At 33.9% G+C, this 16107-nt stretch overlaps 1 protein-coding gene across 3 annotated transcripts in view; it reads right to left on the bottom strand.

Annotated features, from left to right (window-relative positions):
- Positions 1-16107, bottom strand: part of LOC150110523 (uncharacterized) — a 245728-nt gene that overhangs the window by 44000 nt on the left and 185621 nt on the right. For all 3 annotated transcript variants that reach the window (XM_090399580.1, XM_090399594.1, XM_090399588.1), the window contains 3 exons: positions 10541-10649; positions 5858-5981; positions 3549-3633 (listed from right to left, as the gene is read on the bottom strand). In XM_090399580.1, coding sequence (XP_090255706.1) covers positions 3549-3633; positions 5858-5981; positions 10541-10649 — 318 coding nt within the window. The remainder of the gene's footprint in view (positions 1-3548; positions 3634-5857; positions 5982-10540; positions 10650-16107) is intronic.

Raw genomic sequence — 16107 nt, forward strand, 5'->3', positions numbered from 1 at the left:
GTGTGTATTGTTAAGATACTTCCAATAATGCCAACTTGAGATGGAAAAATGTTAACTTGTGAATAATTAATTTGTCTGTAAATTATTTATTAGCATTCCAGTTTTGCATAGGTTTTGTTCCAGAAACTTTGAACATGAATCACTATAATGTGTGGTTCTCATCGAATACAGTGCTTATCAAAGTGGACCTTAAATTTACTGTTTTTTTTTTGCATTGCCTCATACCCTGAGGCAATGCATTCTGTTATCCATCTCTTCACTCCCTTGATCATGCCCTCCTTATGCAACTTCCAGGAATGACCTTATGTCAGTCTTCTTTCATGAAATACCTCTTCTGTATTAACACAGCATAAACATCATTCCAACTTACATATTTCACTCATATAACTCTCTCCTCCTCCTCCTATCCTCCAGACTCTGTAGCAGTCATTCCATTACTTGAAATGAATACTTAAAATTATCCATGACTTGAGATGGTTATCCTCTTCTCACTTTATGAAGTCATTCTTATTGTGGACACATGTAATAAGGATACAAGTATGGAAATATGGGGATTCCAGATTGCACCAATAATTTTTCTTTCAAGAACAAAAATGTCTGGTTTCATTTACTACAGGGTATCACACATCACAAGTTTAATAATGACAAAGAAGTCTTGAATACTCAAACTCCCTAAAGGCTTTCTAAATTCATACTGCTTGTATCAGTAGTATTAGTATCTCTTGTCATCATTGTCAGAATGATAAAAAGAATCAGTATCAAATTCCATTCACTCTTCTTGCTTTCTTTTTTTTTCTTTTTTTACTCTTACATATCCAGTCATTGTCTATCACAATGTGAACTCTACATTTTTGTAGAGTTCACATTGTGCTATGTGAAAACATAGCAAGTCACATGATTTGCTATATTTTCACTATAGGGATTATTCAAGAGTTTATTCATTATTATTATTACATGACACCTCCAAGCAGTCCAAAGCCTCATCGAGAGAGAGCACTTTACTCTACAACTCTATTCTCCATCACTTAATCCCCAACTACACCATTGCCATCTACTGCCCACCACCACAAACATTCATGCCTATGCTGGGATTCGCACCCGCAACCTTTTGGCTGGAGAGCAGATGCGCTAACCACTCAGCCAAACAGGCCAGCAATATATAAAAGTAAAGAACTGGTTTAATACATAAACAGTTTTGGTACTACTAACATTTTCTCTAAACTATAGGCAAAGTTTAATTCTGGCTATTCCTAAAGCCAAGATAATATCTATCTATCTATATATTTTTTGTATACACCATTATATAACTTATACATTATTACACTAAATAAAAACAAATTAAAAGCATTTGTTTAATGAAGTCAAGAATTTTATTTTTTATAAATTTCTTATTACCCTCAATAACACTTCCATATAAGTAATTTTCCTTTTTAAATTATTCCTCTAAGTATGTATGTATGTATTGTTAGATCTGAAATCGGCGACTTCAGAATTTACCTGACGTCACCATTCCAGAATCTAACAATTTACATAAAATCAAAATGTGCGTACTTATCCTTTAGCAGTAAAAATGTGTTTTTTGTTTGCAACTACTTTCTATATAATAATTTTGTGAATTGTGTGAATTTTGAAACTTTATACCTGAGTGTCTAGCATAAATGTAGGTCAGAAAAAGGGGCAAAATAAGAGGGGAATTATTAACAAAATAATGCAAAGAAAGAATGCGAACTATTCAACAACATAGGGTAAAGATCACCCTAAATGCAGTAAGATCAGAGAAATACCTGAGGGCACTATATCTTAGAAAGCATGCTGACGCATACGTTCCCCGAACCAAGAAGTCCTGTATGTAAATCGGTGTAGTCATCCGAACGGAGACCAATGGGTGAAACGATGGGAAATTTCAAACGCGAAAAGGTGGCGCTCAAGAAGAGATATATAACCCAAGACACAGAAGGAAATGACCCCCGTTTTTTCTTGTTCCCGAGTTTTCTCTCCGTGTGCTCCGAGAAGTCTTCGTGGCTCAGCTCTCATATTTGAGGGCTGACTTACGACAGAGTTCGGTATGTCACCGTAGTAGAGTCAGCAAGATAAAATCGCAGGCCGTAGCAAGAAGTCCAACTATGTAAAAATCTAGACAGAAGTATAGAGTCCAGCCCAATGAGTGCGTGTAACCCATGTGGCATTGATATTGAGAAATCCAGATTCGAAAACAAAGGACGAAGGAAACCGAAGACAAAATTAGATAAGTACTCTCACTCATTCTAGCCTTTTGAGATTGACTTACATTTAAGAGAGTGGGATTTAAAATTGTATTAGAAGAAAGAGTGAAAAGTTTAGATCCGAATATAAATGACTATGTTTTCTTGAGACAAACTTTTGGAACTTTCAACCAGATAAAGATTCTGTTATGTTTGTTCTGAGAGAGTTTGAAGAGAGTGTTAAAGTGCCTTAATGAGAAAATTGAATTGCAATCTTAAGTGTAACGTGTACTGAGTTAATGAAATGTTGAGTTTTACTAATACTCTGAATTTAATGTATAAAGTGAATTGTAAACTTTAAATGTATTGAGTCATTGAAATATTGAAATTTTGCTTATATTCTGAACTTAGTGTTAAAAATGAATTGTAATCATAAGTGTAATATGTATTGAGATATTGAGACATTGAATTGCTGATACTTTGAGGTAGAATACTAAAATTAATTTAGGACTGAGAGAGTGAATGAGAGGTAATGATTTAACTTTAGAATTTGATAATCAATTTAATTTGTGTAGCATCATTAATTGGATTTAATAAATGTTTGATTCTTTAAATGTATGTGTATCTGATCATGTTGACTGACTCTTCATAAAAATCGAACCTGAGTACGTGCGAGTGTGTGGGAATACGCCAAGTGAAAGAAAGGGCTCGACTGCAAACAAGAGATAAATTATGCCAGAGAATCCAAGTTTCTAGGAATTTAATTATATTGCTAGTAACACCTGATATTCTATAGTTAACCTAAAGGTAGTGTCTATCCCAAACTTTAAGGCTCAAGCTGGTGCAGTAAAAAATAAATTTGCTTGAGTAATCAGGATAATATATAGAATTCAGGGAATGGGCAATCTTCTGGTGGCCCTTAAAGGTTAAGCTAAGTAAGAAAAATCATAAAAGAAACGCGACGTAAGGCTTAGTTTATTATTATTAATGTGGAACACATAACAATAACGCAAATCTATTCAATATAGAGACATACACGATAGAATTGATATTTGTGACTGTAATAATAAAAATAAAGAATAATAATAGAAAGGCGTCACTTTCTAACAGTATGTATGGTGCACAATACTTGGTACCAATATAACAGAAATCTTTCCTGAAATTCAGAAATTTTTTTTCTGATTAGCAGTATTATGACATGCTATTTGAGTAGAATGAGATGCATCATGCTGTTGACAAACCACCAGATACACAAATGAGCTTGTTCACATAATATGTAGAAAAAATTTATTCTAAGAAAAAACAAATGTCCTACATAAATACAATATTGATATCGAGATGCAATACCTGTGAAACAGGTGGAGGTGGAGGTTGACTAGGAGGCCTTTTTAAAGGTGGTGGTCGTGGAATGCCACTTCTTCTGTAGTTTGTGCTATCATAAATAGGAAATTATGTTTAAGAAGCAATACAAAAAAAAAAAAAAGGATAAAAAACATTAATTAAAATGTTGGTGTTGTTTTGCCACATTATGTTTTAAAAAAGTTAAAAACTAATATGTAATTGTTTGTCATAATATATTTATAAGTAACACAAGGCCAATGATTATCAAATCTGTTACTCAATGACAATGAATTTAATCTTAGACCTAGATCTTTTGCAGCATAATAAATAAAATTTGTGATCTCAAGTTTGTGATCTTATAAAATTAATGGATAAATTTTGAAATAGTTATCCTTCAAATTTTCAATGATGCTAAACAAAGTTTTGCAAATTAGTTTTTTTTAATACCATTCACAGATAGTCTTTCATATGATATGAACAGCAATTTGTGGATTCTCCATAAATGATAATTTAACATGTTATTATAGTATCATGCACTTAGTTTTAATAATTAAAGTTGAATAAAGATATTTTCTCTGAGTTTTATATAATATGACTAAAAAAAACTAAAAAACTATGGGAATTCAAAAGCAGCTGATTAAAGCTCTTAGCAAATAACAGCTATCATTCTTATGATAATGAACTCCCAGCTGTGAAATATAACAAACCTATAGTACATTAGTACTGTGGCTGGTCTAAGGATTATTATTATTTTCCCTATTCATCTCCAAGGAAAATATTTGAACCCATAGTCTGTTGGTTAGAGATTGGATACACAAAACTACAGAGCCAACAGATTAACAATTAATTGCTATGTGCTTTTCTTAAAAGCATTATCCACTTCACAATCCTTTGTTACAGATACTCTTTTCTGTAACTTTTATTATATTCATGGGTTCAAGGTGAAAACTATATAAATAACAGACTAGTTTTATCAAGTTATATCTGATATGTACTTTATGGTAAGGCAGGAGTATGCAAGTCTACTGTGTCAAAGTTGGCAACAAGATAAAGAGCACCTGGGAGAATCAACCTAAAAAAAAAGATGACTGTCGTAACAAGGGATTATCTAATCTAAGGCAGATACAGTTCTGCAAACTGATTAAAAAACAGGTTCATGCTAACAGAACAGTTTGCTTCAGAGTGGCATGATCCATTAAGCACAAATGCAGGTTCATTGGCAATTCAGAGATGTCTGTTAGGAATGCAACTTAAAAAACCTTTTGCAAGTTGAATTAAGCACTGAAAAAGGTTAGCATGGGTTAGCAAACAATGTGTGGTCAAATCTTATAGTAGTGGAATAAATTTTAATGATATGATTAATGCAGTATGCATGATGAGGATGTCTAGGCTCACTGTATGACTAATGCAACAACAAGACTGGAGATTTTTTTTAGTGCACAACTGGGAACGCTAAATCTCTTCCAGGTATTATGATAATAGGGTAACTTTAATTTTCAAAAGAAGGCTGAATTCACCTTATTGAAGGTTCTGTTGACATAGACAAGATCACTTCTCTGACAGTAATTTTATTAATTTCATGTGTACACAATTCCATTGCCTATAATCTCCTTAACCTAAATGGGAAAGAAAACCTATGGTATTTGCTTAAAGTCAAAGTACCCTAAAATAAACCCAAAATTCAACAACAAGCTGACTGAAGTAATTGTTGTCACTTCAGTATACAGAGTTTAGCATCGTTAGATTTCAGATGATTACATCAAAACATTTGTAAATTTTATTTCAGGATGCTGTGACTGTCATTAAAGAACATCCTCAAAAAATGCTATTGGTGTGAATTAGTTCAAGACAACAATATTTTTTTTTTAGAAAAAAACGATGTTGCAGTTAATCTGCAACTTCAGTATAAGTAGTTCATCAAAATGAGAGTATATTTATTTGTTGGGATGCAAATCTATGTTTATAAGCGTTTTCATGCTCTGATGATGATGCTGATTTGAAATAATGAAATTTTACATAGAGATTTTGCTATTCATTTAGTTCATGGTATTGCGAGTCCCTACTGTAAAAAGAATTAGAAAAATTATTTGTTTAATAATATATCAAAATGTATATTAAAATAGTTAACATTTTTAACCATTCAAAGAAGATTTTTAATTTTATCACAAGATCAGAGTAACAGGTTACAAACAGTAGTTTTTAACTCCTTTATATGGGAGATAAAAACAACTGTTTGTAACCTGTTATTCTGATACATATTTAATACTGTTTTTAATTAGGTTTTTTTTTTACATATTTAATTAGTTTTTACTTACATAACTGGCTTAAATGATGGTGGTTTTGGAATACTTGGTTTGTCTAGTCGTCCTTTTAAATTCTCAGAATAATGATTAACTGATGTATTAGATGAATGGCTTAAAGACTCTGAAGAAACACTACCTATTTAATAACAAAAATGCATACATAATTATTAAACATCTCATTCAAATTTCTAAATAATAATCCAAGCAATTCTATGTAATTATGATTTTGTCATTATCACAGTATCCCCCACACTCTGAGTCAAAAGACTAATCATGGAAAGTCTATTCTAAGTTTCACAAACCAATCATATCATACTTTATGATTATTCACTTTCTGTATACTTACCACGCAATGCAAAAATGCTTCTAATTTCTTTGTGCAACTTTCAGGATGGCTCTTTATCCTTTCCCCTTCCTCTTGTTCTATCCTTTGACAAATATGACCAAGTAACACCTACCAACTTCTGCAAATCATATTTTCCTCCAGCTATTTTTCTATTAACATTTTGTAGCTAAAGGTATGCTATCTTCGCTATCTACTTTTGAACCTTTCTAAAGTATCTTCATCCACTTGAAATCTAGGTGATTAGATGTGTATGTAGATGTCACTGCATCCATATCTCTTCAATATTGAATGGCATCGATAAACAGAGATAATATTATGTTTCATTATGAAATGATTCTGCAGCAATCTGTTTGTTAAGCTTCCTCACTTTTGCAACAAATTCCCTAAACTTCAACACCTTGAACATCTCTCCAAGATCTTTTGCCTCCTCCACTTCCAGTAAACTCTAGCTAAGAGAATAGAACTCACAGAGCTTTCTGTTTCAGAATCTCTAAGTACACCCACAAACCACCTATCATCACAGGAAGCATTCAACAGTCTGCTCGTCATCTTGGTTACTTAACTCTAGATCCTCTCCACCACTTTCTTGTCCCAAAAAAATGCAGGTAATCAAATCTGAGTAGAGTAATCCTAACAGGGTTGTATCAAGGCCTTATAAACAAGAATAATAACTTCCTTATCTTTGATTGTTAGTGTGTTCTTCACAAACCAAGTGTTGTGTCCCAATCTCTAATATAATTACTCTTTTAGTCTTTTATTCAAATTCTTGTTCAACTCTTTCTCAGGTATCACATGGTACCCCTGTATAACAATGGAACTGCCCCAGGGTCGAGCCAGTATCAGAGTATCCGAGATCAACCTCTCGTAAAACGCTAAAAATTTATTTTTTGCTGTGCCACTTAGCACTTTTAGATTAAATAATAATATCAATCAAGAAGCAATCTCTAGATAGTATTTTAGTGATACCTTGACCTTTGCAGACGTGGCCAAAATCTCTTCCTTCTAATTTCCCGCCTAGGTTCATGTTAGTTTTTATAAGCAGTGCATTGGATTCCAAAATCACAGATAGACTTAATTGTATTCAAAAGCAAGGTTTATTAGATATTATAATTATATACATACAGTACATATAAACTTAAATCTCAATCTAAGAGAGTTCCTGACAGTCAGGTTAATATTAAAACATTCCAACATCACAAGGATACGCAGACTGATTGTTAATTCTTCAGTATAAATCTTACCAACATTAAAACACCTAAATTATGCATAACAATCTCAATAATTCTTTTCTAATTCAGTTTCAATCAAACCACTCAAAATAGCATCTATATCTTTTACAATCTTGTCATTAATAGCAATTCTTTACTCTGAACTTTATCATAACCACTTTAAACATATGATAGCATCTATATCTCTTACAATCTTGTCATTAATAGCAATTCTTTACTCTGAACTTTATCATAACCTCTTTAAACATATAACATAATTCGATCACAGTAGGAGACAGTAAATATATGGTAACTTTCTCAGGATCACTACAGTTCTGTTCTATATAATATTATTAATGCTCCTTCCTTAGATCCACAGTGCGGTACAAATCCTTTCATTCATAGTTAACAAATACTACAAAGTCTACTTATCTATCTTGAACTGCATCACATTAAGTGGTCTTCAGGAATCTGTTTCTCCTTAAACGGAATAGTCATGGGTTCCTATCTGGCTTTCTGTAGGCAGCCGGACATACTCTTTCCGCGGAGATACGACCTTCTAGTTCCGCCGATGCCTCTATCAACACCCTCCAGAGTGGAGGCGCTTCCACCCTTCACCCACTCATGACACTGCGAGACCAGCACCAGTAGATCAGGAACAAAAAAAGCCTCGTGTGTGTGTGTGTAGGGGGAGGGGGTGCTTGACCCTTATGTGTTGCATTGGTTCCCGCGATTCTTGCACTCCGAGATGTCCTCCTAGCGCTTTCACGTAGGTCGATGTCAGAGCGTCCAGCTTTCTCCGCTATGTTTTCGTGCGCTGTCGGCACGCGAATGCCCGGGGCAAACCGCTCCCCTGGCATTACTGCTACCTGACCTTTGGACTTACATCCCCCTTACAATTTGTGCAAGTCATTCTATAACTTCTAGTACTTATTGCTCAAAAATAATGTTAAATGTTTACACTTCCACTATTATTTATACTAACTAGTGAGTGATCCCTTGTTGAAATATTATATAAATAACTATTTGTTTTCTTTTAGTTTGAAATATTTGATATATCTACAAAGCAGTATTTTAATACCTAGAGACAAGCATGTTATAATGTTTCCTATTGTGTGTTCGCTCTGTTATACAATGATAAGATGAAATATTTTATGTTCCAACTTATCAGGGTATAACACCAAGTAATCCTATAAACTACTTAGGCCACCTTTGCAATATGTCCTCTGAAACTCAATTCCCTATCTGCCAACTCCCCGAAATAACTAGCTTCATCATTTTGGGGTCAAGTAAAAAAAAAAAAAAAAACATCAGCTAATGCCTTTTTGTTCCCATATAGGGAACAAAAAGGCATTAGCTGACGGGCAAGGCTGTTTTAGCCCTATCTAACTTTTTTTTTTGGAGACTGAGTGGGCAGTTCAATTCTCCACTGGCAGCCAATCAGAGATAGCTGGCCCAAGGCTATCACTGATTAATCAGTATGTACTGAAGAAGGTGGCTAGCAAGTGTCGCCATCTCATGGTCCCTAACCCCAACACAATATTTTTAATGTCTGAAAAAAAGCGTGGGTTCGACAGACGGCCGATTTTCTTGAGTTTATGGGACGAAAAACCAGAGTTTCCGGGAGAAAAAACCCACTTACCCGTGCCAAAGATTGATTAACTCGGGATTGACTAACCAGTTGAGAAAAGGCTTAGAAAATCTTCCTTTAGTCGGCAACTAGATTCGAAAACGCAAGTCTTTCATTGTGTGGTTATGCACCATAGAGTGCAAACGCCGCTTCTGAGCTACACGGGTTCTTTTTTTTTTTTTTTTTTTTTTTTTTAATCAGCTAATGACTTTTTGTTCCTGTATAGGGAGTAGACAAAGTCAAGCCCTATCTAACTTTTTTTTGGAGACTGAGTGGGCAGTTCAATCTCCACTGTAAATAAATAGACATATAAATAAATCTGTATGATATAAAAGAGGAATTAGTCAAAACACTAACCTAGCTAAATGCAAGATGTGTTCTAACTGCCAATTGTGATTACTGGATCTGAGAGCAAAGTTGGAAATTTTTATTTCTGACAGTTGGTCAAAGATGTGAGAGTCCCAAGAAAAATTACGGGAGGGAATGAACAAATGACATCAATGGCAGAATCACATCAAAGTTGATGATATTATGATTGACACTGCTGATGTTCAGGAATATGCAAGCAGAGCTAATTTCAGAGCAGAGCTAAATGGCCACTTAAACATAATGTGAAAGGAAAGATTTAGAAAAGCAAGTGTTTGATGCCAGGATGACTAGAAAAAGACTGAGGAAGATCAAGATCTAGGTGAAGTGATGCAGTAAAAAGTGCCTTAGAAGACCAAAATATAAGATCTGAAAACAATGGAAGCCTGCAGATAAGACTAATTTGGAAGAAGATTGTTGATAGGAAGTAATTAATAACAAACTTTTCATGTAGTACTATTATAATATCCTGAACACTCCTTAAAGGTACACATCAAGAATATGATGATAATGATGATAACATGTTGGTTACCATTTTCATTATGTACTGTCCACCAATTTTTTTTTTTTTTTGCAGTGTCTGCTTAATGATACTACTCATACATCTAACTCCTACCTGACTGACCTTGGGTACCCAGTCTGAATATTGCTTCCTTAATTTTACTTAGAATTCTTTGTAGTATGTTTTTTACATTCCTTCTTGTTGCTTTTTTAGACCAAGTTCAATGTTTACTTTTAAAATTTATAGAAACCTCACCCCTCTCAGAATTTTATGAAATTATACATGTCAAAAGAGTATAAAAATTCCTTAGGAAAATCTGGTAAGAGTTCTGTATACCATCAAATTATATTATCATCATCAAATAATATCTGAAGCTTCTTCAAATAATAATATAAGCTATCTATATAACTGCCTGTTCCTATGCTAGATAAGATCACATAACATGCATACAGAAACAAATTGTGCATCATATAAATTTGTTATTCTGGATTTGCATAATCTTTTTTTAATATAAGCAAACCTTGCATGAAATAAATGGAAATCAGAAATTTATATGCTGCTGACTTTTTGTGCATTAGATCATCTCTCTCTCTCTCTCAGTCTTTTTTCCCCATTATGCTTAAGAAATGTATCATCCACTTACTTATAAGAGGCAAGGTGGTGTCTATACTACAATTTTTTCCACTGTTTCCATCTAATGAAATCTGGTTGTTGTTTGGCTCTGAGAGTTTTGGTGAATTGTTCTCCATCACCTGAAAATAAATTATGGTGATGAGTTATATTTGTATAATAATGACCTGAAAAGAGATAATATTAGAATTGTGAGATGAAGATAAGTTTGGAAGCATATTGATATACAGTAGTATCTCTCTAATCCGAACCTCTTTAGTCCGAACTTACGTATTATTATTTTGTGTACAATTCTTTTAATTTAATAATCATTATTTTAACTATTATTATTTATTTTATTATTATTACAGTACAGTATTTTTTTTTCATACTGTCGATTGTACGGTCATACTGTAGGCCTATTTTTTCATGACGCTCGACAGCGGTGTACTTTGTACTTTTATGTACTTTGAACTTCTAGAATTTATGAAGATAACTACGGTGATACACAAAAAGTGGAAATTCAAAACGTGCATAATTTGGTTAGAATTATAAATCCAAATGTTGAAATTTCACAAACAGATGTTACGGAATGGATCAGAGATAGAACCGAAAGTGAATTCGAAATCAAATCAGATGCTGAAATTATAAATATGACACTACAGAATGAATTAGCAGACGATGATGACGATAAAGAATTCGAAGAAAAAAAAAGTACAACATGAAGAAGCAGTTGACATTTTTAATATGTGTATAGTAAGCAGAATGATACACCATTCCACAAAATTTTGTTGCTAATGCAGCTCCGAGAAGAAGCATTCGAAAAAAGTTTAGCTTCCAAGAAGCAAAAGAAAATCAGTAACTTTTTTACAAAGAAATTAAAAAAAATATTTTTTGTGTTATTTTGCGTAACATTTTTTTGTGTGTGTGTTGTTTACAAGAAAGTGATATTTTTTACGCAAATTAAGTTATGTACTGAACTATGCAATTTTATTAAATCAGAATCCTCAACAATCCAGGTACATACAAACTAAATTTTTTATTAAAATAAACTTGTGTACTGTATTATTTTTAAGTTTCATATTACAGTAGCATTTTTTTCCATCAGTTAATTCATTTATTTACAGAATTAAATTGATGTATCATTAGAATCTGATTATTTTTATCTTAAACACTAGTTATTGTTGCCTCTTGGGGGAAAATTCGCTAATCCGAACTTTCCGCTAATCCGAATGAGCTCGGTTTTTATTAGTTCAGATTAGCGAGATACCACTGTATTGTATTCTCAGGAATGAAGAAAAGACATAAGTTTGAATAATGAAGCTGAAGTTATGCACCAATAAAGGTAATCTTAACCATCTGATAAATGGCTTCAGACCACTTGGGAAAAAACAATATTCTTTTGAGACAGTATTTTTCCTTTCATTATAATATATTCAAAAATTTAGCGATCTGGCAATACTGTTTGCAATCTCACTGAAATCTTAATTAAACAGAAGATCAAAATTATGCTTAGAAGTGCTTGTCAAATCAGCAAAACTTATTACTGCAGTACACTAATAAGTACAGGAAACAAGATATAAGAAACAGTCTGCTTTTGACGAGCACATCTTGTTAACATGTTCTTAACATTTTGTTAAGAACACAAAAAATACATCCGGAATGGAAAACCAAAAAGTGGACTTTTTGGTTCTCCATCATCTCAACATGTCACTTCATAAGATGGAAGAAACCAGGCTACTTCACAAATTCCATTTCAAATCACAGAGAGACTCTTTCTGGAAGCAGCACAAGTTCTACAGAACTAGTAACTGCAACAGAACAAATTGCATGATTTTAAACAGATTTTGGCACACTTCCCTATCTACACATCTGCATTAACAACAGGAATTACCATGGAGAGTGCCACTGTTGCTCTCCATGAACAAGACTGTCCTTGCTATTGAGGTCAATTTAGTTTCGGTCTTCACTGAATTGTGTAGTGTTAAATTGCCTCTAATGATGCTAGTAGTTTAAGCTAGCAAAATGTCGGCTGTAAATAATTAGTAAATTATTTATTTATTTTTGTCTGCACGGTTAGCCTAGTGGCTGTGCGCTTCACAACCATATGCCTGGGGAAGGAGTGTCCTAGGTTCGATTCCCATTGGAGACATGAAGAGCTGAAGGATGTTCCTCGACCATAGTCAAGTTAGCTGGTCTTGGGCATGGACAGTAGGATTTTTCCCCCAGTTTATCCTGGGGTTTTTCATCCAGCAATGCAGGCAAACTGGCCTTGAGAACGCAATACTACAAACATAGGATACACTGGGCATAGGGCTGACCACCTTATCCTGTGAACGGTTTGAGGTCCAATGACTAATAAACCCTCGACACCGCAAGGTAAAAGAGAGAAAAAAGGAAGATGATGAGATGAGATTATTTATTTACATTCCACTGTCTACATAGTTTTCTGTTCCAGAAATTTCAGCATGAAAAACAGCGACAGCTATGGAAATTTAAACATGGAATTGAATAGCTGAAATGTTTTATTTGTTCTACAGGCTCTCTATTAAAAATGTAGTTGCAGAACATTGCCATGTTCTGCATATTTTTTATTCATTTTTAAAAAAACATGAATATATTAGGAGAATAACATCATCTGCATAAAGAGCCAAGTTATAATATCTGCAATTCTGATGTCAAGTTTAATGCCACTTGCCATCATCATGTAGTCCATACAGATGATGGCAATGCATTCAACCTTGCTTTACACCTAATTTTATATCAAACCATTTTCCTGTATATCCATTAATTCTAACCGCTGAGTTAACTTCAGTAGAAAATCAACTGCATTGCAAAACATTCCATTTATTCTATGCTGCAGCATCAAATTTGAAGGGATTTTCCCTAGCAGATTATCACATGCCTTTTCCAGATCTAATACAAAAATTAAATAAAAATACAAAACTTAAAAACTTAAATAATATATTACATTCCCATGATTTCTTTTCACCATCCTAGGTCATTTAAGAGTCAAATCTAAATAAGTAGGATGAAATCTCCAATACAGTGCTTTAAGGAATGCAGAGAACTAACCAATGCTTCTGATCTAATGTTCAATTCACACTGTCATAGCACACTCTGTATTAGGTATATTATTAACATTTGACTTCTGTGGAGTCAGAGACTCATCATGAGAATTACACACTATTGCATATGATGCTTATTCAACCATGCCTTAAACTGATTCAATGTGTCCGCATCCACAACACACTCGAGCAATGCATTCCACTCACCAACCACCTTCCATGCAAAGAACCTGCTCCTCACTCCTCCGTTCACATCCTCCTTATAAAGTTTCTAGCAATGGCCTCTTGTTCTACTCCCCTCCCATTCTATGAAAAATCTCTTCCATGTCTACCCAATAACAACCCCTTACCAGCTTATATGTCTCAATCATATCCGCCCCTCTTCCTCCTATTCACGAGGCTGTGCAACTTACATTCTCTCAATCTGTCCTCGTACTCCACATTCCAAAGACTGCTGGCTACCTTTGTGAATCTTCTCTGGACCCTTTCTAACATATCCTCGTCACTATGAAAACCTGGCGAACAAATCTATGCACAGTAATCCATATGAGGCCTAACCAAGGCCTTATACAATGGAATCATAACCTCTCTATTTCTGAATGTCAGGGTTCTCCGCATCATTGCCATTATTCAGTATCCACATGGATATACTGGGCTGGTAATTTGGAATTGAGTATACCAAATATTGTTCTGCACTGGTTTAAAGTCAATGATGTTACATCATTAAAGACAATGATGATACAACAAGATGAAATGTAATGCTGGCTGTAGTGTCACCCATCACCCCATTATTTTTTCAGCAAACCAAGGTAAAAAAGGAAAATTCAGCTACTCGAACAAGCCTCAAATGAACATCAGCAGAATACAAGATAGGCACCATCAATATGAAAAGCATCGATAGGAAATAAATGGAAATACATTCACATAACTGGTGCTACCAAAAACAAAGAAGACAAAAACAGTTGATTCTTGTAAATAATAGTAGCTATAGTATTCAACATTAAATACAAGGGCAATCTTGAATGGCAAGCAATATCAAGTAGAGATGTAGGCAAATATCAAAATGGGGAATCTGACAATGTGACTTATTTGTGCCTATGGTTCCAGAGAAGGTTCTACTAAGGAAGAAATAGAGGAATTTTATTTACTAAAGTAAAGAGCCAAAAGGCTTCTAAAAGACTCATTGTGGGAGACCCAAATGATCAACATAATATCTATCATACCTCTCCTTGAAACCATTAACAGACAAAGCACTCATAACAGATTCTGGGCAACCCATTCCTCATTCATTCACCACTCTCTCCAAGCAACAAATCTAGTCCTCATGCCTTGCTAGCCACACTCCTACCCAACTTCCAGGGATGACCTCTTGTTCGGTCCCATCTAGCCAAGTGCTGAAATATTTCATTTGTATTAATCCTATAAAATATTTTATGTAATTTAAACGTTTCTATTCCCCCATTTTCACTTATCCACCAACTTTTGTCACAAACCCTCAATCAATACTATACTCACAGGGAGCAGTCCACAATCTTGATTACTTGCCTCTGGATCCTCTCCACCACTTCCTGAGCACAGTAATCCAGATGTGTCATATCAATGTTTTATAAAGAAGAATGATAACTTCCTCATCTCTGCTTGTTAGTGTGTTTGTCAATAATTCTGGCTACTTTAGTAATATGCCCCGTAAACTTCAACTCTATTTACTACCTACTACCACCCCAAAATTTTTCAAGTCATTAGAGAAGGCAGTTGACAGAAAAAAAGAAAAAGTTGGTCTTTGTTGAAGATCTAAACAGCAGAGTTGCAAACGAATACCAGACATACAGAAATGTTTTGGGAAAATTTGGAGAAAAGAGCAAAGCTAATAATAATAGTTTAAACAAACTCACATGTACTTATGTGTTGGTCAGACATGATACCAAACAAATTTCATGGTCATTCAATTCCAATATTTTGCTTAACAGTAACGGAGGCACTGTGAAAGAAAACGATAACATGGAAGACAAAGTAACGTGAATCGGGACATAAATCATCAAGCAAGCTTTCAATTATTTTGATTGCACCCTCTGGACACAGTCAAAGGTGGCTTTTTTTTTTTAAATGTATTAAATGTAGAATTACAGTCTCATAGATATCTGCCAACCAGACTTATTTAAGTTAGGAGTATTCTGCAAAACATAAGCAAATTCTGAGAATAATCTACCACTTTTGAATTGCAGTCTTTCAAAAGTAGTAGTCCTTCCATCTAAATGTATGTAGTGTATTGAGTGAATGGTCTGCTAATCCATTTTGTTCATAGCTTTTTTTTTTTATTCTTTTCCCCCTTTAGCTATATAATCTATATAATCCAAGTACTGATAATGGGTAAACACCTTTTCGTGAAGGAATATGAAAAGCTAGTTTTAATATTGGTTTATAGAAAATCTGTAATTTGTATTTACCGAGTACTTTTTATCTCTTCAGAAACTCTAATAATGATATCCAATTATGATATCAAAATTGGAGATGTTAATGTCAGCTCTTTGCTTTA

The sequence above is a fragment of the Typopeltis vanoorti genome, chromosome 1 (genome assembly GCF_054136105.1).
Source record: "Typopeltis vanoorti isolate ZY-2024b chromosome 1, IOZ_Tvanoo_1.0, whole genome shotgun sequence".
NCBI lineage: Eukaryota > Metazoa > Arthropoda > Arachnida > Uropygi > Thelyphonidae > Typopeltis > Typopeltis vanoorti.